At 36.7% G+C, this 26,961-nt stretch overlaps 1 protein-coding gene across 2 annotated transcripts in view; it reads left to right on the forward strand.

Annotated features, from left to right (window-relative positions):
* The window catches only part of LOC149018138 (kinesin-like protein KIN-14B), a 99,227-nt gene that overhangs the window by 19,792 nt on the left and 52,474 nt on the right, over positions 1-26,961 (forward strand). The window contains exons 3-10 of one of the 2 annotated variants that reach the window (XM_089152460.1): positions 2,949-3,035; positions 3,172-3,342; positions 3,508-3,614; positions 3,737-3,868; positions 3,996-4,174; positions 4,460-4,621; positions 24,222-24,313; positions 26,705-26,856. In XM_089152460.1, coding sequence (XP_089008586.1) covers positions 2,949-3,035; positions 3,172-3,342; positions 3,508-3,614; positions 3,737-3,868; positions 3,996-4,174; positions 4,460-4,621; positions 24,222-24,313; positions 26,705-26,856 — 1,082 coding nt within the window. Of the gene's footprint in view, positions 1-2,948; positions 3,036-3,171; positions 3,353-3,507; positions 3,615-3,736; positions 3,869-3,995; positions 4,175-4,459; positions 4,622-24,221; positions 24,314-26,704; positions 26,857-26,961 lie in introns of those variants that run through there. The other variant, XM_089152461.1, reaches the window with a different exon arrangement.

Below are 26,961 nucleotides of genomic sequence, written 5' to 3' on the forward strand. Positions count from 1 at the left end.
GAACTCCTGGAAAATAAATAATTTTGTCACCCATTGATAATCTAAAAGTAGAAGCATCCATTGATGCAGACTGGGCTGGATCTCCAGACACGAAGTCAATTTCAGGTTATTGTACCCATGGTAGAAGAGCGAGATCTCGCTACCATGCAAAACCGAGATCTCGACCATCTTGGCGAGTTCTCGGTCGAGATATGCCATTTTTGGGCGTCTACTCGGTAGCCCATCTCGGTGGGTTTTAGGGTCCTAGTTGGGCTAAAACATGGTATTTAGCCTATTTAAGGCCTTTTGAACACACTAGTGGCTTTGGATTTGTGAGAAAACAACTCTAAATATGATTTCTAAGTCTACCCATGGTGTAAAACCAAAATGCTGTAGGATTAGAGAATGCAAGGTTATATAACATGTAATATTAAACCATCAAGGCATATAAGTGAAAATCAAGTGTATCAAATACATCAAATAACTTAAATGTCATCATGATTCCATCCATATGAGTATTACAATCTTGAGTTTCAAGAATAGAATGATAAAAGTATACAACCGTTAGAAGTTCTATATAAGTCATTAATGCATAAGTTCATAAGACAAGTACATGATGATTGAGCTTCCTTTGATGTTGTAGATGTGCTACGAGTAGTTGCAAGTGAAACTTTGGTTGAAATCCGCAAAAAATGAGGCAAAAGTTGAGAGTTCCAGCTAGATATGGCGAGATCTCGAGCGAGATATCCCATTTCGCAGATCTCGACCTTGATCTTGTCTCGGTTTATGAAAAAATCGAGATATCTCGTGACATCTCATTGTGATCTTGTGAGATCTCCCACCATGACTGTACCTTTGTTGGAGGTAATCTAGTTACTTGGAGAAGTAAGAAAAGAATGTGGTAGCTTTATCTAGTACTGAAGCTGAATATATAGCTATGGTTCGTGGAGTTTGTGAGCTACTATGGTTGAACGGCTTGCTGCAAGATATTTGAGTCCAAGTTCCAAACCATATGATGTTATATTGTGACAACAAGGCTGCTATTAGTATTGCTAATAATCCGGTGCAACATGATCGAACTAAGCACATTGAAATTGACAGGCTTTTTGTCAAAGGAAAGTTGGAACGAGGGCTCATCTGCATGCCTTTTGTAAGATTTGGAGACCAAGTAGCAGATGTTTTCACTAAGGGTTTGAAAGAAAGAGATTTCCTCCCTATTGTAGGCAAGTTGGCATGACTAATATCTATGCCTCAACTTGAGGGGGAGTGTTGGATTCTATTAGGAGTTCAATTAGAGTTTGTATAGGAGTTAAATTAGAGTTTGTATTCATTTAAATTCTATTCCTTGTAATAGTGTACTTTCCACTTAATTATAAATAGAGGGCTTGAGATCATTGATCAATAAGCCATTCTACCAATATCGGTTTCTCAACACCTTGGTATCTCCACTGTTTCTTAATCTCTCTTTCTCTTGTGCCTACTTTAAGTATGTTAATATATGCATGTTACCACCTGAATGGCAACCACATTATGCGGGGTCCACCATAGGTTGGAATTGATTTTGTTTTATTTCCTTAGCTCCTATTTATAAGATTAGGATATTACCTTCCTATTTTCTGCACTTTCTATTCTTTATGTAGCTTGACTAGCAAGCAGTACTTGGGAGACTTTTTTCCTTTCCTTCTTGTTACTTGGGCATCAAGTAAGTCTGTTTTAGGATAATAATATTTGAAAATCTTGTAACCAGATTCAGGGATATTTTGGGGATCTCTCTGATATGGAAAGTTTTGAATAATAAATACACTAATGAGGGGGGAGAGTTGCATCTTGCACAGCTCTCCATCCCTTCCTCTGTCTCTTCTTCTCCACCACTTCTTCTCTCTTCCTTCAGCTTTATATTATTTTTAGTGATTTTAATTTTAATTCTGTTACAAAGTAGAATTTGGGCAATCAGTTTATTTGTAGATCACTTAGGATCTCCTATTTATCTTGTATTATGAAGAATTTAGGAATTGTTTTATTCGTCTTCTTTGGTTTTGGTCTTTGTCCATGTGTTAGTTGATTACTAAATTTTATTGTTTCTATATCAAGCCCGGGTTTTTGCACTAGGTGTAAATGCCAAAAGGGAGCTAAGGACTCATGGTTAGATCCATTACATATGTTCAATCTAAAATCAAAATCCTCTTTTGAGTGAGGGAGAGAGAAGATTTGGGTTCCTAAGTTTTTGAAATTTTCCTAAATTAGAGGACTTTGTTTTTAGAACACATGTCATGAATCTCCCCATGGGGGTTGGAAAATTTCTTCTCTATATGGGTGGAGGATTCAGACTTTAGAAAAAGTGGGGGGCGGGGGCTTTCTTTCTAATGATAAAACCAAATTACTGTTTTAGTCCTTAATTTTGGAATCAATGAGAATCTGCTCATTAAATTGTCTGCATAAATGTTAAAAAAAGGATATTTGGCCATAATATAAATGGGTCTTGACTCTATTACTGTTTTTTTAATTTTGGAAGCTTAAATTGAATTTAAAGTAGGATCCGTAGGTGATTCCAAACACCTGCAAAACATTTGTCAGAAAAACAAGTGACACTAAGGAGAGCCTCGGTGTTACCGAACTTATTTCCAAAAAAGATTCTTTAAACAAATGGAGGTTTTAAAGTAAAACAACGGAGACTGTGACCAAACAAATTACTTTTGGAATAGAAATGTTACCAAACAGTCCCCTCGTGACCTAACTGTGACATGATGAATTTTATACTGAGCTTTTCGTGATCGTGAAGTGCTTCTTACCTTTCATTAAATTGCACATTGATTTATGAGCCTACATTTTTTTGTACCACCATTTCATGCCTTGCCTGGAGATTCTGGAGCTTCCTGTTTCACATATTTTCTGCTTTTAAAAGTTATGGCTTCTTTGTTCTTTTTATTTGACTGTAAATTGGCTTACGCATGAGTATGACCTCATTTCAGATCATGTTGCCTTAGAAACTGAAGCTAGAATTTCTCCCCTGGTCAATGAGAAGAAAAGGTTGTTCAATGACCTTTTGACAGCAAAAGGTAAATGTACTCTGTTGCTGCACAAGGACGCTTAGAATTATATTTCAGTGCTTGATTTGTAGATAATCATTTTACATCTCATCCTGTTTGTTATAAGAGTCAACTTTTAATGGGTTTAGTGCACTGATAATTTCAGGAAACATAAAAGTATTTTGCCGTACAAGACCACTATTTGAATATGAAGGCTCATCAATAGTTGAGTTTCCTGATGATTTCACCATCCGTATTAACACTGGTGATGATTCTTTGTCCAACCCAAAGAAGGATTTTGAATTTGATAGGGTGTACGGGCCACATATTGGGCAAGGTGAGAGAACGTAAGTTACGTTTTGTTGTTTCTAGTTCTCCCTAAACTGTATTTCTGTATTTGTTTGTCTGTTTTTTTTTTCCCTTTCTGAATTCAGGGCTAGTAATTTTGGTACTTAGGACCAGTGTTAGTTTTCAGCATATTGATGTGTGAAAATGTATGCAGGTATTATTTTCCATGATGTTCAGCCATTTGTGCAGTCCGCTTTGGATGGTTATAATGTCTCTGTATTTGCTTATGGACAAACCCATTCTGGAAAGACGCATACCATGGTTCTCTCTCTTCCCCTCCCCCACAACCACCCAAGGGCTTTTGTGTGCTTTTCCCTATCTTGTCTTGTATGAGGCTTCTGTGTCATACATCGTGGCTCATTATGGTCAAACATGTCTTACAGGAAGGATCTAATTATGATCGTGGTCTTTATGTTCGAAGTTTTGAGGAGCTGTTTGATTTATCCAACTCAGATACAACTTCTGCTTCTCGGTTTAATTTTTATGTCACAATGTTTGAGCTCTACAATGAACAGGTTTCATTCACTTATGTGTTTTCTCAGTGACATGGATACTATAGGCATGTTATGTTAGTTGTTTGTTGCTTGGTAGTTCGAATTCTTAATAATGTCATATGCTAATAGTAGCTCATTTTTTTTATAGGTGCGAGATTTGCTCTCTGAAACTAGAAATAGTCTATCAAAGGTCCAGATGGGACCAGCAGATTCTTTTGTAGAACTTGCCCAAGAGAAGGTTGAGAATCCTCTGGACTTCTCTAGAGTTGTTAAAGAAGGCATTCAGTCTCGGGGAACTGAGATGGCAAAATTCAACGTTTCTCATTTGTACGGTTTAAACTATGGTTGGAACTATTATTTGTGCATTTATGTAATACTAATTCTATTTATTTTGTTTCTATGACATCTTTTCCAATACCATGTCCATTTCTTTATTTTTCTTAGCTTATTGTGTACGTAATTTGAGTTTTGATTTGTCTACGCACCCTCTTCCACACTCCCCCTCCCAAAGAAAAAAAAGAAAAAAAAAAGAGAGATGCTTTCTTGCACTGTTGCCCCTCCTTTTGCTTCAAAATGTTATCTTATTCTGTGCTCTGGTCATCAAATTTTCAGGGTTTTGACCATTCATATACACTATAGCAATTGGATCAGTAGAGAAAGCTTATACAGTAAGCTTTCTCTTGTTGATTTGGCCGGAAGTGAAGGTTTGCTGGTGGAAAATGCTAGTGGAGAGCGTGTAACAGACTTGTTGCATGTCACGAAGTCTCTTTCAGCGTAAGTTTTTTTTTAAACCATGGGCATGTATTTCTTTCATCTCATTGGTTATTATTTGGTGTTCTATGCAGTGGAGGGTGCATTATTTATTTGTAAGTGCTTCTTCTGGCCTGATTGTCTCTGTGACTTAGCATTCAGCTTTCAGGAGAGTGCTTGTATCTCCCATATCTAAGTGCATTTTGCTAACACTTATCCCGTAGGTCTTTATGACTGACATCTGTGTTCCCTTTCGTGCCATATGTGCCTAGACTTAACTTCCCGTCCTCCAGCTTACCTCTGAGTGTGACTATAATTGCGCGTTACTGATTGCTTGCTAATTATTCTTCGCAAAATGAAAAGAAGGAATTGAACCAGCCTCTAGAAAAAAGCTAGGCTTAGGTTCTGAAAATGCTTATTTGTGCAATTAAGGTTGTCATTCGCTGATCAAGAGAATTTGGATTGCAAATTCTTGGTTTGTGGCTGTAACAATCCCGAAGCCATATGGCTGTAACTATCCCAAGCCAAGAAAAGGCATAAAGATTTTCCCTCACGAGTATTGATAAAGAATCAGCTTTCACATTTGTATAAATGACCTAATTCCCATTCTCACACTATGGAATACTTAACACTACCTGAAGTGGGATTAAGATTAATACATGGCATAGGTGTGACATTTGTGGCAAACTGGCGATCAAACAAGTATTACAAAGCTCCGTAGTTTAAGATATTTATCTCCTTGGCCAAATCAGTCTGTTGTGAAAACCTAGTTAAACCCAGACCTCAGCGGTTTGGTGTTTTCCCCCCTGCCAACTTGATGGGTGTTTGATGGGAAATGGGTCTGAATCCACAGTATAGCCTATTTTACGCCTTACACCTTTTAAATGCAGTGACACTATAGATGTATAAAAGGATAAGTCTAAATACGAGTTTGGTTTAGGAGGATAGGCTGTAACTGCTATGACGTACTAAAAGTGCAATATACACTGTTCTGCGCATAGTTTAGTCATAAAAGTTGATCAATTCATACATTTTCTGTGAAAAAAAAAATCTTCAATATGCATTAGAAATGTTTAAATTGCATGTGTTAGTATACCTTGTGACCTGTGTACATCACTTTGCAATTTGAAACAAGGAATTTCGCATATGCACCAAGTAGGTTCTCATGTGATATTGTTGCCATAAATGTCATACCTATCGACATGAGTGGATGAACAATAACATAGGTTAGTCAACTTGGTTTTGCTTTGAAAACTCTTGACATTATCGAGTCAGTACTACCACCATCAAGCTTTTAAATAGGTAATGTAGGGATCCTAAGTAGTTGGTGAATAAACCTCTTGAACCAATGATTGGAATTATATTACACTGGATGTTAGATTTAGAGGACATATCTGATGCATTGGGATACCCAGATTGTGTATGTGGCACCCAAACTGACCATTGCCAATTAGCCATTATGGTTGGAGCTGGGATTTTGCTTGCCTTAAGCATATTCATATTGTCCCTGAGATGTATGCCAAGGTTGTTGCTTACTGGTAGTATCGATACTTATGCTTGCTAAAGCTTATCAAGTCAGTCATGCTCATATCCGATGTTGCAGCTGTGTTTGTGAGTCACATTTGTCTTTTGTATTTAGTTGGAACCAAGGTTTGAAATCTTGGTTCCAAGGCCGGTTTGGCCATCCTCGAGACCGAGATATGGCCCAAATTTCGGTGAGATGGCCTGAAACCAGAGAATTTTGCTTGGAAACTTCCGTCCCTGTTTCCGGCCCTATTTTGGCTGTTTTTTGACCTGGGTTTTTGCATACACCTTACTTAAAGCTTAAAAAGCACAATGGATAAGGTATTTTGCAGAAAAAAAATTTAATGAAAAGAACTTCATATTCTACTTATAATCCATTATGACAAATACAAAGAGTTGTAAATTGTAATCAATGTACTTAAATTGTTTCATACAATTTACATTCTTATGACGAACAACATGATAACCACAAATTATATAAGCAAAAAGAAACTTTTGTCCAGATCTCCACTTAAATGAATGATAGTTCTTTGGTGCGTCCATCCCACGAGCCACGTACCACTGCATCTGTCTTAGCCTTTCCTCTGAATGTGCAACATAATCCCATGACATGGTGTGGGACCAGCTGCGTCCGTAATTGCCCATCTATGGGTCCCATGGTCAATGTGAGAGGGATATCCCAACCTAGGTAATGGGTCACCATAATTTTAAGAGGTATGGATGAACCGGGTGTGTCAGGTATCATGTTGTGGAGTCCAAAAATGATGATCTTGATCCTGATCCATCTCCATATTGATGTACAGACATACTAGTAGCAGATGCCCCCTCTTAATCCACACATAGTGGGGGTTCCCATCATCATGGTTCATTTCAAATATGTCAATTAACTCGATTGAGCTACTATACGTTCAATCCCTCGTTTGATGTGCTCTTCTTTGAATCTCATGTTATAATGAACATAAACTAGGTGATGTAACCCCAAGTCAGGGGCCAGTTTCAGGATCCTCTTTCAAAGAGCCAGCAGTAATCTAGGGTTTTGCTTCTGCTGTTTGGGGCAAACTGCAGGTGGACAGCAGCCCCACGGGTTGGGTTTGGAGAGTCTAGGTTGATGTAGGTGTGATGGGGAAGGGTAATAAGATTCGTCTAAGCTATCTTAGGGCTGGGAAAAGAAGAAGATAATTCTGTTTTAGAAGAATTTTAAATTGCAGAATTATCTTCAAACTAGGTTTAGGGAATTTAGGGTTTTGTAATTTCTAGGATTTTCTAAGGGAATGGGAATTTAGGGGATATGGGGTTCCTTGGTGATATGGGTTGTGAAGGAATGATTTCTTAGGGGAAAGGTTTGGTAAATGTTTTGTGGTCAAATGTGTTCCAAAGATTTGTTGGTAAATTGTATGTGCGTTAGCATTATGAATTCATCACCTTTTTGGGTGAATAAATAATTCATCACCTCAAGGGGAAAAGGAGATACAGGAGGCCTTGAATAAGGGAATAAGAGAGACAATGAACAAAAAATAGTATTCGAATTAAGTCCATTTCTTAGGGAGAGGAGGAATGCAACTGCGGAAGGGAAAGGGACAGACCCAAGATACTACAATATACTTTTTTGTTGGGAAATCAATGCTACTACATAAACTGTAGCAAGATTGCTTTTGATATTAATGGAGAGGGAGTCTCAAATTTGCTTAAGGAATCTGGGCTTGGAGGATCATTTTCTGAGATGCTTTTCATCTAGCGGGTGATATCATTGCCAAATGACCAAATGCTTGATTGCCTACGTCACGGTTGGAAATACTGGTATTGGACATATCCACTCATATTCATTCCATAATGAATGGAAGAATCTCTAGGTTTGAAGGCCAATGTTTTGCTAGATGTTCTTTCTAAATGGAAATGGAAAAAGGGACGCAAAATAGATTATCCACAAATTTTAGTATTTCAGAGCATTCCAACAGAGGCAGCAAGGAGGAGTGGTGGAACCTGATTGAATGAGAGAAAACTGTGTTGGGAGGCAGTTTGAGGGGGCCTGCCAAATAGTGAAGCTGCACAGAGGATATAGCTGATGTAAGCAGGCCCCCTCCCCCAGGCCAAACCAACAGTTTGGGCCCTAGACCCAAGCCCAAGTGGCTCACCTAGTGAGCTGGCCAACCCCACCAGGGGTAGTATGGTTATTTTCCACTTCTTTTGGTTATTATTTGAGTCCAATAATTTTTGTGGGTTCATATCTAATTGAATTTCTTTAATTGAGTTAGTACTAAGAGTACCATATAGAGTTGGAATCACAATTGGAACCTGTTTTAAATTAAGATTCTTTTTGGATAATTAGTTGTTATTTTGCAAGTTGTTCATTTAGTTGTGCTGGTTATTTATTGAGCTGTAAAGGTGATTGTAGTCTTTTAAGGATTTCCTAGTTGAGTCAAGTTAGGTTCCCAAATTTGAGCCCGAGTCTTTTCCCTCCAATTGTAAGGGATATATATATATATATATATATATATATATATATATATATATATATATATTCCTCTATATTTATATTTATTTTTTTTTTTTTTTTTGTTTGTTTTTTTTTTTTTTTTTTTTTTTTTTTTTTTGTTTGTTTTTTTTTTTTTTTTTTTGTTTTTTTTTTTTTCCTCTAGATTGAAATCTATAGCTAGATTTGCTTTCATAAGCAATCTTTGGGTATACTTCTTCTAAAGTAGTCCTAGTTCTGGACCTATTTGTAGATGTACCTTGTTCTGTAGAATATTGAGAAGTATGGTCTGTTTGCATAGGTGCAGTTTGTGATGAAGTTGCAGTGTATGGACTACTATTTACTCTTGATTCACTTGTAAAGTTTATTTCATATTCATCTATATTATTTAATACTTCATTTAAGTACTGTATTTCTTTAGTATCTTAGTTTATATTGTATTCTATGTAATAGGGGCTGGATTTTATATATTCATTTTCTTGTTTATTATATTTTATTTCAGGATGTATTTGCATTTTTCATATGTTTCCTTCATTGTCTTTATATAATTCTCAATTATATTTTAGTAATTTTTCTTGAACTAAAGTAAGTTCCAATTGTAATATTTGTAAGTTTGTTATATTTGGGTTTATTACATATTTATGGTATACTACAGGGTTTTTCATTTTATGCTCTGAATTCGACTTTAGATTCATCATCGGTATCGGTTCCTTTTGTTGGATTATTTTTATAATCTGTAAATCTTAATAGATAATCTCCTTCCTTTGTTTGGTATGTTATGGAGTAGGTTGGAGTAGTTGTAGTGCTTTCTTCAAGCTCTATCATTTGGGATAAGTTCCATGGTAATCTGGCTAATTCTTCGGATTCTATTTTGGGAGGAACTATTGCTTTTGTCCCTTTGTTAACTAGACTTTCTACTATATCTCTTATGTCTATTTATAATTGGTGGTTGAATTTTCCATTGCAACTCCTAAAAAACTAGTGCATATTTGTAAATTATTTCCTGTAAATCCTTCAAATCCTTTTACTTGAATGGCTAATTTTATATCTTTTATGAATTCATTTTTGTCTAATAGCATGTTTAGGGTAAACTTTACTAACCCTACAGTATCGTTCATGTCTATTTCCATTAATTGGATTATTGATTTTATGTTGTTCCATCTTCCATCATATAATGTTACTAAAACCTTTGTTCCTAGTCCTCATCATACAAGGGATCTTACTCCTATTGTGAATATATCAGTATGAAATAATTTAAGTTTTTTACTTTTTAATTTTAATTTAAGTTCATTATCAACTATATTTATCCTTACTGTTTGTTCTTCCAAACAACTAATGGTTTTTTTTTGTCTAATAAAGCATGTGTTTAGGAAATTGTGCAGAATTTGTAAAGATTTCTAGGACTTATAAGATTTAATGCATTATTTCTGAATATTTCAATGTTTTCATTTAGGTCTACTACATTTCTGATGGTATTTTCTTGGGGTGACTCTTCTGTTCTAGAAGATTCTTCTATGGTTCTATCAGATCCTGGAAATCTTCTGATTATACTATTCATCTGGTTTTTGTCTTAGCAGTTTATTTCATTATTTAGGCTTTTTGTAAAATATTTTAATATATTTTAAGCTCTTTATTCTTTTTTTTTTGTTGTTGTTGTTATATTCTTCATGGTTTTTCTACTACAAACACCCAAGGGTTCTTGGATGCTTTTGGCCTATCTTGTCTGGTTGGGACATTTAGGTTTATTTTCCCTAGTTGTTCAGTTAGTTTTTCTAATTTTGCCTTTTTTGTTTGGGTAGTTTGCACCATTAATATATCATGTTGTAGTTGGTCAATTTATTTTAGAGTTCTTAATAATAATAATATTATGAAATTATTTTTTCTTATTTGTATTTTATTTGTTGGATTTTGAGGTTCGTATGTTGTTAATCCTTCTGGTTGATTATGGTATGTGGTAGCTTCTAATTTTATTTTATTATAGAAAGGATTTTTAGTAGGCTCTATTAATTACCTAAGAAATATTTGGTATCTTTGATGAGTTGTTCTATTTCAATTATTTCAATTATTTAATTATTTATATTTATTTTCTAATTCTAGATTATGAGCATCTAGGTTTTTATTTTGAGTTTTTAGCTTTTTCGGTTCATTATTTAATTGTTGTAATAATTTATAAATTTCTAATTCTATAGGTTTGGGTCTATGATGTTCAAGGCTATTTATTAATTGGTTTATGTCTTCTTGATTAGGTAAGTTTTGAATATTTAATCTTATTATTTTGTTATGGATTTCTGTATTTTCTTTTTGTTGATAATCTTGGTTTTTTCTTATCTTTCTTATTTCTTTATTTTTTGTAATTTGGTGTTCTACTTCTACTATGTCTAGTAGTTGTTTATTTATGTGTCCTATATATTTTTTTAGTAGGTTCTCCTGTATTTATTATCAGGTTTGTGATACTATTAAGATGTTGGTTTTCACTATGCAAGATATGTTTATTATTTTGTTTATCAAACCTACATCGTAGCTTATACATGTCCAGGGTTATCACATGTCTTTTTTGTGATTTGATTTCTATATCTAAATATTCTAATTTAACTAGATCCTGATGTGTTAGCATTTATACAACGAATTGTGCTAAGTATTGCTGATGTAGCTTATGTTAGTTACCATAATATGTGTAAGAATGTACTATTTTTTTGATAGAAAAAGAAGATATTATTAAAATTAAGATTCAAGACAGCTACACGTACTAGATAAGGTTTTATTACAGTCATCCTGTAAAGTGGCTGCCGTGATGGCATTCCCCTCAAAGAAATTCTGGAGCACTGGGTTTTGGAAAGTTTTAAATTCCGTAAGTTTTGTTGATCTTGCTAACTCTATTAGCATAGGTAATCCCTGAAGAGTCCATTCTGTCTTGACGGCCATGGTAGAATTTCTACAATCTGTTGATTATTTGTCCATATTTCGTGTATCACTAGCCCTTCTTCCTCCGCTTTTGCAATCCCCAGTTGTAGACTCCTCAAAATGGCCTCCAATATCTCTGATTTCTTGTCTCTTCCAAAATTGATGGACTGCAGGTGTCCATCTGTGTATGCTCCAGTGCTCCATCCTGCAGCTCCTAGCTGCTAGTTAAATACCCCTGCACATATGAAAATATTTTTGTTAGGTTGAGATATTACTCTGCACCAATTCATATTTATATTGCTATGATTTGCATTATTAATATGTGTAGGTGGCATAAGGTTTCCTTCCCCTTTTTGTAGGTGTAAGTCCTTTACCCACGTCTGGGTATTCCTTAACACCATCACGGGGTGGGTGTTTTTTGGTTAAACACTTTTTCATTCCTTTCTTTCCATATAAAATAACATGATATAATGAAAATAGACATAAAACATCTTAAGTTATCATTTGTTAATTGTAGACACATATTATGGCACCAATTCAAAAAGGATATGTCACTCCAGTTTTCTGTGCGCAGCCCCAACGGTCCCGTTGCATGGACTCTCTTTACCCATTCGCAAGAGATGAAGATATGCCACGTGGTTTCTTCTTCTTTCCCGCATATTGCACACTCTGGCTGACATTGCAGCCATGCCGCTACTTTGGAGCGTACTGGTAAGCCTGCATTTAACAAACGCCAGATAAAAATTTTTAAATTTGGGATGAATTTGAAATTTCCACATTTGGGACCACCATTGTGCATATTGGTGATCTTGATTCGCGAACCGTTGTTTCATGATTTCGTTGAACGCCATCTTGACCGTAAAATCTCCAGTTGGAGATATTAGAGAGGTCCATGTATCTTTGCTGGTATTGGCGAATTTGTTGTTGGCCCAGTCTCCTCCTGTTGATTCTGTTGTTCATTTGCCACCTCTGCGACGGTTGACTGTCGGGGCCATCTTGTGAAGATGCGTTCTCTTGTTAAGCTCTGTTCTTGATGTCGTTCCCAGGGGTCAAACCCAGAATGACGTACTTTGTCCATTCCCTACGTCTCTTCTCACCATGGTTTCTAGAATCGGGATAATGCTTGTGATACTGTTCCAAATCCATGACCCTTTTTTCCTTGTCACATTGGGATAAAAAATGCTTTTGTCCTTGAAATATTTGGCCCGTAGAAGTTTTACCCATATTGCTTCTGGATTGGAGAGGATCCGCCATCCTTGTTTTAGTAAAAGCGTCATATTGTAGTCCTCCATTTTTTTGAAGCCCATATCTCCCATCTTTTTTGGTTGATAGAATCTTCCCCATGCTATCAAATTTAGTTGCTTGTTTTTGTTTGGTTGTCTATTCCAGAATCTTTGACAGATAGCATCAATTGTTTTGCACGTGATCTTTGGGAATCTCAGGAATTGCATCTGATACAATACCATTGATTGGATTGATGCTTGCATTATTACCCCCCTTCCTGCAAAAGACAAGTTAGTCGCCTTCCATAGTGCCATTTTCTTCGTCATTCGATCCACCACGGATTGCAGAGTTTTTGACTTCGCATTTCCATGCATTAGATTGGACCCTAGGTACATTGTTTGACCCTTGACTTCAGAAACCCTCAAAATTGACAGAATCGGATTTCTTTCTTCCTTCGGAACATTACGACCATAGTTGTCACGGCGACGAGGCGATGCGAGGCGGTTTTAGCTAGTTGGGGCGATGAGTCAATGAGGCGCCCTCCGAGGCGCTTTTGAGGCGGTCGAGGCGTTTTAGTGTACATCTCATACACTAATTCATTATAAACATATCTTATATATAATAAAAAAAACTAATATTAACCATTTAGCCTACCTCAAGTCATCCAACATACTATAAACAACACATAGTAGGTCCTAAATAAATTTGAAGTATCATACTATCATTAACAAGAATCAATATACGATAAAATGTAACTAAATACTAAATAGTAAACACATAGATGCATGAACAAAACAAATAAATACTAGACAACATACCTTCATTAAATGTCACCAACACTAGCACCACCTACAACTCCATGGCTCCACCTCCACCTCTTCTACATTGTTGAGCTTTAGCCAAATATCCTCACAAGTAAAAGAAGAAAATGAAACAAAGCATATTATATCTAAATAGAAAGTTTTAAATATTTAAGCAAACAATCCCACTTATATCTAAAATCTAAAATCCAAAGCCCAAATATACCAACACACCCATATCCAAAATTCCCAATAAAAATCCACAATTCATATCCAAAATTCCCAATAGAAAAGTATAAGTCAGCTAGTCATAATCATCATCAATTAAATTGGTAGCAAGTGGGAGATCTTCTCGAACTTCTTGTTGCTCCAAAGAGGTAGACCTCAAACCAAAATCATCTGCAATGTTCTCATCATCATGCAAGTCTTCCTCTTCTTCCATGTCTCCATCAGACTCAGAGTCATGTTCCTCTTCCTCAACCACCCTCTCCAAAGACCTGCGGCTGCGACGTGAGTAACATATATTAACTCCACAGTCTCCACCAGATGTTGATCCACTTGGTTGACCTCTCCTCGGTCTATTTTGGCCCTCAAGTGATGAAGATGCCCCTATAGCTCTATCAACAGTGCTCCAAGTAAGATCGCCCTCAGGATGGACTAAATCATTAGGCTGATTAACCATCCACTCACTGCTCCAGTCAAGCTCATCAAGGAGTAGTGGATCATAATTTCTAATCTTTAATCGCCTTTCATCGAACCTTTCTTGAAGACGGCGATTGTACTGAACAAAAGCTAGATCATTCAACCTTTCATGTTCCAGCCTATTCCTCTTCTTGGTGTGAATCTGAATTCATAAGCAATTGAAAAGAATCCCAAGTCATTCTTCTAAATTTAAATTTAAAAGTGTTTTAAATACTTGAATCACTTAATACTTACAAACTCAAATGTGCTCCAATTCCGTTCACAACCAGAGGAAGAACAACAAAGGCCTAGTATCCTCCGTGCAATCTTTGTAAGCTCAAAAGCAATTCCTCTATGTGTATCCCACCATGCAACTATAGTATTAAAAAAAAAAGATTAACATAATAGGTAAAGTTACAAACCAAATAAGTATAACTAAAAATAAAATATACAAGTAAAAACTTACGAGGACTCATAGTTGTATGCTGTCTGATAGCCATAGCTGTGGAGAAAGGACCTCTAGCTTCCTTGTAGTCATTTACATGGGACAATATCTTATCTTGTTGATGTGCATCAGGCACTAGTCTTCCAACAACTTCATTGAAAGAAGTTGGAGAGAAGTGATCAACTCATAATCATCTACATCATCTAAGTTGTAGAACTTCCCAGGATTCAAGAAATAGGCTGCACCATATAAAGGTCTCTCCATCTGGCACTCCTATCGCCTATCAATGATTTGTATGACTTTCTTCCAGAGTCGTTCTTTGCCTCCAAAATTGTCCTTTATTTTTTTCTTGGCCTCTTGCATGGCTACAAACACTTTAGGCAGTGCGGGTCTTTCATCAGCATCCACAATCCTCAATACAATCATAAGAGGTTGTGATGCTCTAATACAATCCTCCACACCATGCCAAAATGCTGTAGAAAAAGTTGTTTCAGCTACTTTCTTCCCTGCTTCAGTCTTGGACAAATTGGAATTTGTCCACTCCTCAGAAATGAATAAGTGCCTTAAATCATCCTTGTGTTTCAACAAGCTTTGCAATGTCAAGAATGAAGTGGCAAACCTAGTCACTGCAGCCCTCACAAGATCTCTGCCATTTGTCTTCTGTCTTAAGGCCTCCAGCAATCTTGTGTGCCTATAAATGGAAGTGGTAATTCTCTCCCCCTGAATTATCATTTTCTTATATTGTTTCAAATTCCCAATGTCCTCTAACATCAAATCAAGACAATGGGCTGCACAAGGAGTCCAATATAATTTAGTCCTCTTCTCCATTAATAATGCCCCTGCTGCTTTGTAATTTGAGGCATTATCAGTCCCCACTTGAAGTACATGGTCTTCCCCAACTTCTTCAACTTTGCTATCCAAAAACTGAAAGAGCATGTTTGCATCTTGCACCTGGCTAGATGCATCCACAGAACCAAGGAAGAATGTTCCCTCTGGACAATTGACAAGAAAATTGATGAGATGCCTACCCTTTTTGTCAGTCCACCCATCAGACATGAGTGTGCATCCATACTTCCTCCAATACTTTTCATACTTTTTCCTTATCTCCATTGTTCTTTCTTTTGCACTCTTCAACAAAGGCACCCTGACTTCATGGTAACTTGGGGGCTTATACCCAGAACCATATTGTGTAATAGACTCAACCATCACCTCAAAGCTTTTAGCTTTAACTGCATTGAATGGAATGCGACACTGATACATCCAATTAGCAATGTGGTTATCGACTCGGTTCTTTTCTTCAGGGGATCTCATTCTATTCAAGATGGTTGTTTGAGTAGCACCCTTACCCTCCTTTCTTCAACAAGTTCTTCAGGAGTGCGTCTAACATGCATATCCATGGCACCCCTTACTGGTGCCTTATTAAGGGCACTTTTCAGTCTCTTTGATGTAGTCCCAGAGCTTGGTATCTTGGAGCACACCTCAACCTCAGACCCCACACTAGGTAATGTAGTTCCTCCACTAGAGGGCCTAGAGGCAGGAATAGGATGTTCTTCTCCAATTTGAATGTCATCATACTCCTCATTATCCAAATCAGTAACAACAGCCCTCTTTTTATTTTTCATCAGCACTGCATTCATCTCTTGGGCAATTGCTGCAGTGGTCTTGGTACACTTCACAACATCCCCATATCCACCCACTAGATGTTGCTTCAATCTTTTAATTCCTCCTTTAAAGTTTTTGTTGCACAAACTGCATCTGACTGTATTCCTATCAACAACATCTGGCCAATACCCATATTTCCACCCTGGGTCATTTGACTTGGCCTTTCTCTTTGGGTCTTTTGAGGGATCATAGGCTTCACCCCCACTAGGAATAGGCTGACTAGGAGCAGCCGCTTGATTATCACTTGAGGGCCTTGAGGTCATTTTAAATAACTAGTAAATATCTACAACAAAAACCATGAAACATACACATAATCAGCCAAAATAAAAAACAATAATAAAGTTGATAATGATACCGTATAATTTTAATTTTGCATCATACCGCACCACAATAAAATTAAAAATCCTATGCATTCATCTAATTAGTAGTCATCTCACTTCATGATAAATTGATTATCAAGCTTTTATTCTGAAAAATCAAAAAATATAAGATGAAGATGATGACTAAAAAAAGAAAAAAAAAAAAAACTAAAAAAGAGAAATGAGCAAACCCAAAAATACCCCTCTTATTTAAATATGTTCACCCAAAACTAAATTCAATGGGCAGCAACAATATTCATGATTTTCCATGGAAGCAATAGTGCAATACAAGCTGAATGGGGTAGCAGATGCATTAGTGTTGTGGTACAATGATTCTTGCACACTCTAATGCCAATCTTATCATTCCAAGTGAAAATGGCGGCTCTACCTTGCTAGTTCCTTGCCAAAAATAGTTAAATAAATAAATAAAAAATAAGTTGCAAGGAAATCCTCCCAAAAAGAAAAAGTAAACAATTGAGATCTAGAGTTTGTCAAAAATAATCCAGAGGTAAAATGGGGCTGGGGTGTTCCTTTTAAGGAGAACTTCAGTCAATTTAGAGCTGTGAGATCCCAATATATGATTGTTATCCACAGTGCTAACAAATGCATGCAGCCAAAATTAATAATTTATAAAATCATAGTATTAAAGGCCTCATAAATCAAAGCATTAAATACAGACTATTGACAAAATAAAATCTTCATCCACAGGTAACTATAACAACAGAAAAATGAGCCTTTCAGCAACTAACATCACAATTCACAAGCCATTAGAATAGCATGGAAAACAAAAACTATCTAGCCATCGAGCTTTAAATTACCATACAAATTTTAGCAAAAATTCATCCTAACAAATCGTAGAAAAAAAGAAGAAAAAAAAGGCAACACACAGTGATAAATGATAATACAGTCTAACAGTCATACACCAAGCACTCAAGCAATATATGAGTATATCAAGAATGCAACAACCAAACCAGAAAAAAAAAAAAAAGGAAAAAAAAAGCAAGTTGTAACAATCGCAGGAAAAAAAAAAATTCCGGCGACAAACCGTCGCCTGAGATGGTGACCGACGCCGCTGCAACTTGGTCGTTGCAACTACGGTGGCCTATGAGGGGGAAAAAAAAGAATCAGCGGAAGTAAGAGAGTAGCATGATTCGCATGAACATTGCAGAAGTCGAGCAATTAATTAAAATTTGGACTGAAAAACAGGTACAATACCCTATTGGTGTTGCCTGAGATGTTTCCGGCTGTCGCTGACGTCGCTGGCTGTCACCGGTGATGTCTCTGACTGTCACTGGTGTTGCTGGCTATCACTGGTGGTGTCGTCGATGCTCAGGGAGAGGAGTAGCAGAGGGCGAGACGAGAGTAGCACTGTAGCAGAGAGCCAAAGAGGAAGAAGACTCGAGACAACGTCGCCGGTGTCACAAAGGGCGTCGTCGATGTCATTGGTGGTGTTGTCGATGTCGCCGGTGGCTTCGCCGACGCTCAGGGAGAGAAGTAGCAGAGGGCAACAATAGCAGAGGGCGACAGTAGCTGCGTAGCAGAGAGGAAGAAAAGAATCGGGAGAAATCAGACGGCCGGTGTCACAAAGGGTGTCGTCGATGTCGCCGGTGGCTTCGTCGATGGCTCCGGTGGCGTCGTCGATGTCGCCGGTGGTGTCGCCGACGCTAAGGGAGAGAAGTTGCAGAGGGCGAAGAACCGAGAGGGAAATGAGAGTTAGGGATTTGGGTTGGGTTTCGTTCGATTTACCCTTTTGCGTGTTTTTTTTTATTTATTTTTATTGAATTAATGTTAGAAACTGATCCCATGTTTCTCAAGTAGCATTTATGTAACCATTCAGCCATTAGATGATTTCCAATTGGAATCTAGTTTTCAATTCAGTTTTGGCCTTTGATTTGGAATCAATAAAATTGTAAATTTTTTAAAGCCATAAGACGGTCGCCTAGCAGTAAAATGCGTCCAAGGCGTCGCCTTGGACGCTTAGGGGACGCCTCATAAGCTGAGGCGAACGTCTTATGGCATGCCTCTGAGGCGACTCTCGCCACACTCTCTCTCAAACCGCCAGGACGCCTAGGCGACGCCTTGACAACTATGATTTCGACTGAAGTCCATAAACAATTCTAGAATTGCTTTAAGAGCCATGACCTCTTCTATTTCTGCTTTGCATAATAGGAAAGTGTCATCAGCAAAAAACAAGTGAGAAATCTCCGGAGCCCCCCTTCCAACCTTAATTCCACTAAGCAATTTCAGTGATTTATATTCATCTAATAGACGAGACAAATTCTCCATTATGAATAAGAAAAGGTAGGGGCTGAGTGGGCATCCTTGTCTCAATCCCCTGGCACCTGTAAACCAGGAGTGAGGAGAGCCATTAACCTTGACGGAAAAAGTGGGGGAAGAGATTAACTCGTTGATGAGTCTGCACCATTTACCGTCAAACCCTAAAAATTGGAAGAGCTTAATTATGACACCTCTATCAACTCCATCATATGCTTTTGGCATATCTAATTTTAAGGCAATGAAACCCTTCTTACTGCGTGATTTACGTATAAAATGGAATATTTAATGGGCCACCATAATATTGTCAGTTATCTGTCTTTGGGCCACAAAGGCCCCTTGGCAAGGTGATATTAGACTAGGTAACAGCCCTTTTAATCTTCTCGCCATGATTTTGGCAATGATTTTGTAGGACACATTACAAAGGCTAATAGGTCTAAAATCTGAGACAACCTTGGCATTTTCTTTCTTTGGGATGACGCACAAAAGAGTATGGTTGACTCTTGCAGGTAAAGTTTCTCTATCAAAGAAATTGGTGACAAATTTGAAAACATCCTCATTTACTAGCTCCCAAGCTTTTTGAAAAAAATACCCATTAAAGCCATAAAACCCTGGTGCTTTGTGTGGTCCTATTGAAAAAATGGCCTCTTTGATTTCTATCAAGTTAGGTGTCTCAGATAAAGAAGTTCCAGCCAGGTTTGCATTAGGGAAAAGGCATTCGATGAAATCCGGGTCGAGGGTCTCCGGAGATTGTAGAGTTTTTGCATATATTTGGCGAACACTCTAGCAATGTCTCAAGGCTTTGAGAAACAACGACCTTCATCATAAACACACGCTAATCCCCTTTTGTGGAGATTGATTTTGCTGGTAAGGTGGTAGAACCTTGTGTTTCTATCCCTATCCTTGATGTACAAACCTCCCGGCTTCTAAAACCAAAACATTTCTTCCACCTCCAAAGCCCAAGTCATCCTTTTTTTCTTGTCCAAAATAGACTCCCAATCTGGACAGTGTTGTTGTTCTAATAAATCAATTTCCTTGGCAGAGCAATGAAAGATGTTATCTACCAGGCCAAACACAGACCGGTTCCATTTTTGTAAAAATCTAGACATCAAAGCTAGCTTTTCATTGAAAGGGAGGTTCAGATTTTCTAACCAAGCGCTGTGTAAATCACTTTGGAATAAGGGGTGGGAAAACCAAGCATTTTGAAAGTGAAATAACTTACGATTAAATTTGGTTGCTCCAAGGGGTTTGAGAATCAAAGGATTATAATCGGAGCTAGATCCCTATATATCATAGCTTGGAAAGGAGTCCATTTTAATGGATCAGGGTGCTCTTTTAGAAATAACTTCATATTTTCATTATCTCCTGTTATTATTTTATAAAATGATTCTACTAATCGTTGTAATTGTGTAAAGGAATGATAAGTTATTAGTTTAATTTTATACAATATTATTTACCTATGCTGACATGCTGCTTTTTTTTGTTAATTTTTTATCCAATTTTTCTATTTTTATATATAGATTCATAATTTTCAGTATATGCATTATCAAATAGTCTATGGTCATCTATGGGCCAGTGTATAGGGTGATATTGATCTCTATTTTTCTCACATAGTATTTCCATTATATTTTCATTTTCATTATTTTTTTTAATTTTATTATTTTATCTTTTATATCTTGATATTCTATTTCTATTATGAGTTCTCGTGCTCTGATTTTTATAATTTCATGGGTGTCTAAAGCTTTGACCCACCCTCCATGGGATTTTATTGTGGTTTGTCTTTGTTGTATGTTCTTAAAATTTTCAAACTAAGGTAATTCTCTGTGATATTTATCAAAATAATTTTGTATGCAATATAAAGAAATTTTTTTGTCTTAGATTCTGAGTTTCTAAGCTTAATTCGTTCTTTTTTATTTTTGTTTCTTGGACTGATTTGGGACATGTAGAATTATATAATTTTTTAAAAATTAATATTTTTATTTCTTGTGGTAAGCTTTTTCCTTGTATTGAAAGTTCTTCTGGTAAATCAATATGATCAATTGTAGTTTTGTAAAATTCAATAATTGAACAATATACATCACTTAAACGAAAATCATGTAAATTCAGATGACAAGAAAATATGTATATAAGGAAGGCATCCATAGCGTTTTCTTCATTATTTTACAAATTTTCAATTTCTTCTTGTATCCTTCAGTCAACATGATCTTTAATTGGCTTAAATTTTTTATATAATTCTAATTTTTTTTTTGGGCTTGTGTATGATATTCTTTTGCTAATTTTTTTATGGCTTGTGTACAATATTCTTTTGCTTAAATTTTCAATGTTTTTTGTTACTTTTGTTAATCCTTTGTTGTTACAAAATCTGTTCCGGATTCCAATATATTGTATTAATAGATCTCTTCTTAAATCATACATTTCTGATAAATTTTTAGGAAATTGGTCATGTAATTTTTCTAGAATTAATAATTTTATATCTTCAAATAAATTTTTATTTTCTTTTTGTAGTTCCTTAGGGAGTTAAATATTTTTTTTGATAGAGATATAATATCAAACATCATCAGAAGAAGATATATACAAATATTGACTAAAAAGAAACTTTTCGAAAGCAGTAATAATTTCCATAATAGACTATTTAAGCTTAATAAAATTTCAAGAGAGAGTATCAAAATTTTAAGAGAGCTTAAACGGAGGTTGCAATAAATTTAACTGTCCTACTCTGTACTACCAAGTTTGGTGAAGATGAGATCAAGGCCGGGTGCATATGCAATCCTACATGATGCAAGATTTATATATATACTTTTTTTTTGGGTATTAAGAACAATAACTCATTTCTTTTTAACTCTTTCTTAATCTCATATCCTTTGCCTAAGTCCTTCCACCTTGGCCACCTTGCCCTTTTCAAAGCACATAGCAAGCAAGGTCTTACATGACTTTACGCCTAGTTCCCTGAGACTTTCGACGTACTTTCTAAGAGTAAGGAAGTGCTATCCAGAAGTGAACCATGCTCTGATACCAGTATACACATACATCATTGTAAAACACATTGAATTGATGAATAAAACTTTTTGTTTGGAGGCAAACTAGGTTGCGATCTTCTTGGGAGGGTCACGCCGGATTTAGAAAGCTTTATTCTTCAATTTCAGCAAGAATTCTTGAATACAGTAAGCCTTCTTCCATCTACAGCAGCCTCATCTCTGTTCCAAGTAAGTACAGCCCCTTCCCACCCCCATCCCACCCTCCTCTCACCTCCGCAGCCCACGACAGCCTTCCCCACTCTCCTTTCTTGCGCTGACCACCAAGAACCCTCCCCCACCCCTAACAGCAACCCAAGAACCTTATCCCACCCTTGTGGCAACCTAGGAACCCTCCCTCCCCCTTGCGGCACTCCTGAACCACTCCCCACCCCTCCTAAAACCTGCGGACCCCCTTGTTCCCCTTTTGAATCTTGCGGAAGCAGTAGAAAAGAAAGAAAAGAAAAGAAAAGAAAGAAAGAAAAGAAAAGAAAGAAAAGAAAAGAAAAGAAAAGAAAGAACGAAAACTGAAGAGATAAGTAAAAGAGAGGGGGGAAAAGAGAGAGATCCAAAGATCCACCCAAGGATTCAAGTAAACCTATCAAGATCCAACGGAACCTACCCAAGAATTAGTTCTATACCCTAAACCAACCCTATACCAAAACGCAAGCTTTCTTTTCAACTGGGGTAATTCTGGATATCTCAAAACCAACCATATTGATTTGTTAAAATTCTAACTTTATTTGATTTTGAATTTCTTTCAACCCATTTAGGTTTTTGTTAACCCAAACTTATCCCAAAACTGTAAGCATCCAAAATTTCACTGTCAGACTCATCCCATCAGGTTTGTCAAGCATCTCTAGTTCCCAGGTTTGGTTCTTTATTTGCTGGTTCACAAAAGGAGAGGATCCTGGAGTAACCCTAATTTTAGGGAAATAATTGCACATCTCAAACCCAAAAGTGTAGGTTACGTCAATAGCCTTCTAAGATATGGGCCTAGGAGATCTGGTGAAGTTCCAAGCCGCTTCGGAGCTGAAGAGGCCCAGAGGACATGCAGATCAAAGAATATTATATCCCCAGCCATGTGGTCTTACTCTAGACAGCATCTAATAAGGCAGAGGACGGCAGTGTGGGTGCTCAGTCATTCTGGCTAATGATAGCAGCAACGATGAACTTCTTGGAAATATCTGAATTGTAAATTGCTCGAGCACCACTGTGTGAGTCAGTGGAAGTGAACTCACATGGTGTGCCAATGATCAAGCCAAAGAAGGGTGGAGGCCCTGTCACCACTATGGCTGGTAATTGGCCTTAGGAACGACAGACCTTAGATTCATAATTTGGTTTGAGCACGGAAAAGTAAAGAATGGGCTTTCTGAATTTCAACATTATTGTTGGATAGTTAGATACTTTGGTTCATTATCATTTTTGACTGAGGATCCCATTACTGTACTGGTGGATATTCCATTTTTGTGAGATGGAGTTGTATTTGGAGTATTAATGAGACTTGAAACTTTAGACAGGTGGTTTTTACAGCTGTCACAAAACTAGACCTTGAGTGGCATTACTGTGAGGTACAGGACCAGCAGAGAAGTAATAGGACTTGGCTTTTAAGACACTGAAATCTTTTTATTTCTTATTGTTCTCTTCTTTGTTTTTGCATCTTGCGATCTGAATATGTACCACTATCCGTTCTCCATGTACATCCGTAGAACTTCCTTGTGTTTCTTTTATTACATGTAGCATCTTTCATGTGGCAATTGAAGGGAACGAAAGGGGTGGATTAGGGGTGCAGCTAATCCAATCTAGTGTATATCAGGTGTTACTTACCCAAAAAGAAAGAAAGAAAGAAACGAAGATGAAGAAGTAATAACAAGAAATGCAATAGGGTACCCAAGTTGTTGTTATTATCTTTAGAGGTTGATTACATGTCTGTCACCATAAACTTAAACCTTGGGCAGAAAGTCCAATCCATTTAGCTGAATGTATAATCTCAGCTCGAAATCTTTGCTTATTCTTACCCCCTTACCCCTCCACCATCGCCAAAACATAGTGAAATTTTGATCAAACATTGTTTTAATTGGTATTGATCACTGACTAATCTGAAGACTTCACTGTGCAAATGGCAATGTTTTATTATTTTTGTCTTTGTTTTTTCTTTCATTTGATGCTATTTTTGATGTGGTAGAACTGTTATTATTGGGGAAAATTTATTGTTTTACTATTTCAATTTCTAAATATTACAATCTTTATGGGGTTTGATTCACTTTTTGCAGGTTGGGAGATGTTTTGTCTTCTTTGACATCAAAGAAGGATATCGTGCCTCACGAAAATTCTAGGCTTACCACAATACTTGCAGACTCTCTAGGTACATGATTCTCTTCTGAAATATATAAAATTCTTTTTAATTTTTGAACGGACATCTGATTATTGTTGGGGCAAGTTAAATGATGTCTTTTTTTTCTTCTTCTTTTTCTTTTCCTTTCCTGCTTGTTCTTGTGGGTTACACGATACCTGGCTGTTTGTCAGTGTGTTTTCACTTTGTAGAATGATTACAGGTCATCGTTGGATAATTTCTGTATGAATAGTTCTAGTGAGACTCATTGCAATTCTATGGCTTTTGACTTTGTTTATTTTTCTTTGTAAAAGATAATGCTTTGTAACATGCTAATCCTGCTATGCATCCTTCCTAACTTACATGTCCAGTGGTGTTAAAACTCTCTTGGTGGAAGTTTGTTTTTATTGTTTCTCATGCACGTAGTTATCAAGATGGTAAAATCAGTGGTGAACCATTTTGTTAAATGCAAGAAAGGTGTATCACCACTTGGGTAATGGGTACAAAGGTTGGGGGGGGGGGTCTTGTTCTTTGTTAGATTTTTTTTCTTCATGCTTTTTGATTCATTCCAATTGGATGGTCAATTGCATTTCCAATAATGCTGCTACATAGAGGTAATTTCAGATGATCTTAGAGCTTAAACAAATACTTAAATGTTTTGTGAACCATTTTTTCAGGTTATATCTAATATTTAGGGTAATTTTCATTTGGATCCTTAAAGTTTGACCTAAGTAATTTTTTATTCCCCCCCCCCCCCCCCCCAAAAAAAAAAAAAGCAAAAGAAAGACATATTGCATTTATCTCCCTTGTGGTATCCAAAGAAGACCAACTAAGGACACACCAATATATTTATGACCAAAATGCCCTTATGCCCTTTCGATTTCCTTTCTTTCAGTTGCTTAGATCCTGAACACTGGTATGAAGTACCAAACGATTTGGTAGTGGAGTAATCTTCTAACTGAATGTGCTATCAGTTGAAGAAAGGAAATCAAGAAGGCACACGGGCATTTTGGTTATAAAAATGACCGGTGTGTCCTTAGTTGGTTTTTTTGGATACGATGTGGGAGGCAAATGCAAAATGTCATTTCGGTTGGATTAAAAATTACTTGGGTCAAACCTCAGGTGAAAATTACCCAATATTTTACAATGTTATTTCATATTTATATTGCTATATTCCTACAATAGTATGATGAACTTAGTTTGTTGATTTGTTTTTCTGATGAATATTTTGAATTGGTACACCATTGAGTTGGAATGAGGCTGACTTTTGTTGTTGTTGTACCCTGCTTTAGTACGATACTTCAGGGTTTAATCAGTAAGTAGAATTGCAACTCAGTTTTTTCCCTCTTTGCTGGTTAGGAGGGAGTGCCCTTCTTATCTGGATTCTCCTCAACCCTCTTTCTAAAGGTGTTGTAGGAGTATGCCTTCTTTGTAAATATTCTCTTTGTTATAAATCTTAGTTATCAAAAAAAAAAAAAAAAAAAGTATTATCTTCTTTGTGCTAAATAAAATGGTTATAAGAAATGCACTTAACCTTGTGGCTGCTGTAACACCAAGTAAGGCCCTCAAATACATTGATTGTCTTGCTGCCTTGGTAACTATACTCAGACCACGAAAGACTCCTTAAAGCTGCAAAAAGCTTTGGTGTTGTGACCAAAATAAGTATGGTTAGCTGCATGGGTATTGGCGTCCTTCTTTCTTTATGGTAACTTGGTGACCCAATGCATTGATGTTGGGAGGCAACGCGTAAGCTGTGTCAACCAACAAGACCAAGGCACCTTGGAGACACGTTGAAAACTCCTTTTTTTTTTGGGGGTGGGGGTTGGTTGGCTAAAACATTGACAACTATTGCTTGCCTAGTTGCATCTAATGGGGGAGAGAGAGAATATTGGGTTTGGGCTCTCCATGGTTTTTGAATGTCTTTTTTTCCTTTAATCTTAGTTTGCTCCCAATGGATTACATTCTAATTTATTAGTTTTATAGATCTCATTACTGACTGGAGAGATGGTGTATAATATCATTGAGTAAACATAGGCTACTATTGTGATTGAACTAATGGTCCAATTTCCCATTTGACACATTATATTTGCAGAATTTTTCCCCCCCAGACTTTCTGTCTCCTTCTATTCATTTTTGGCTTACATTAACTTTTTTTGTCTTTTTTAAAGTTTATATAAGTAAATGTCTGTCTTCCATCACTGTTATAGTATCAATTTTTTTTTTAATTTTACATTTATTCGGTATGCATGTTATCAGCATTGCTTTATTTATTTATTCTTTTTTTACTTCTCCTGTCCTGGTTTTCTTCTCGTCCCTGCTTTAGTATGGGAATCCCACTTCTAAGAGCAGAGAACAATGTACAATCTATATGCAGGCCAGAAATTTCTTGGTAATCTATGGTTTTTGTACAATAATCCTTTGCAGGTGGAAGCTCAAAGACACTGATGATTGTTAATTTGTGCCCTAATGTTTCAAATCTTTCTGAAACTCTGTCCTCCCTCAATTTTTCTGCAAGAGCTCGCAATTCTGAACTAAGTCTTGGAAATCGAGATACCATTAAGAAATGGAGAGATGTTGTAAGTTTCCGTTAAATCTCTTTATCTATAAAGATCTTAAAAAGCTATGGTTTCAGTGGATGGTTCTTGGCTCAGGACTTGTAGTAGTGTGCTTTTCAATGGGAT

The sequence above is a fragment of the Hakea prostrata genome, chromosome 4 (assembly GCF_041222555.1).
Source record: "Hakea prostrata isolate BN-2017 chromosome 4, UWA_Hpros_2, whole genome shotgun sequence".
Taxonomy (NCBI): Eukaryota; Viridiplantae; Streptophyta; class Magnoliopsida; order Proteales; family Proteaceae; genus Hakea; species Hakea prostrata.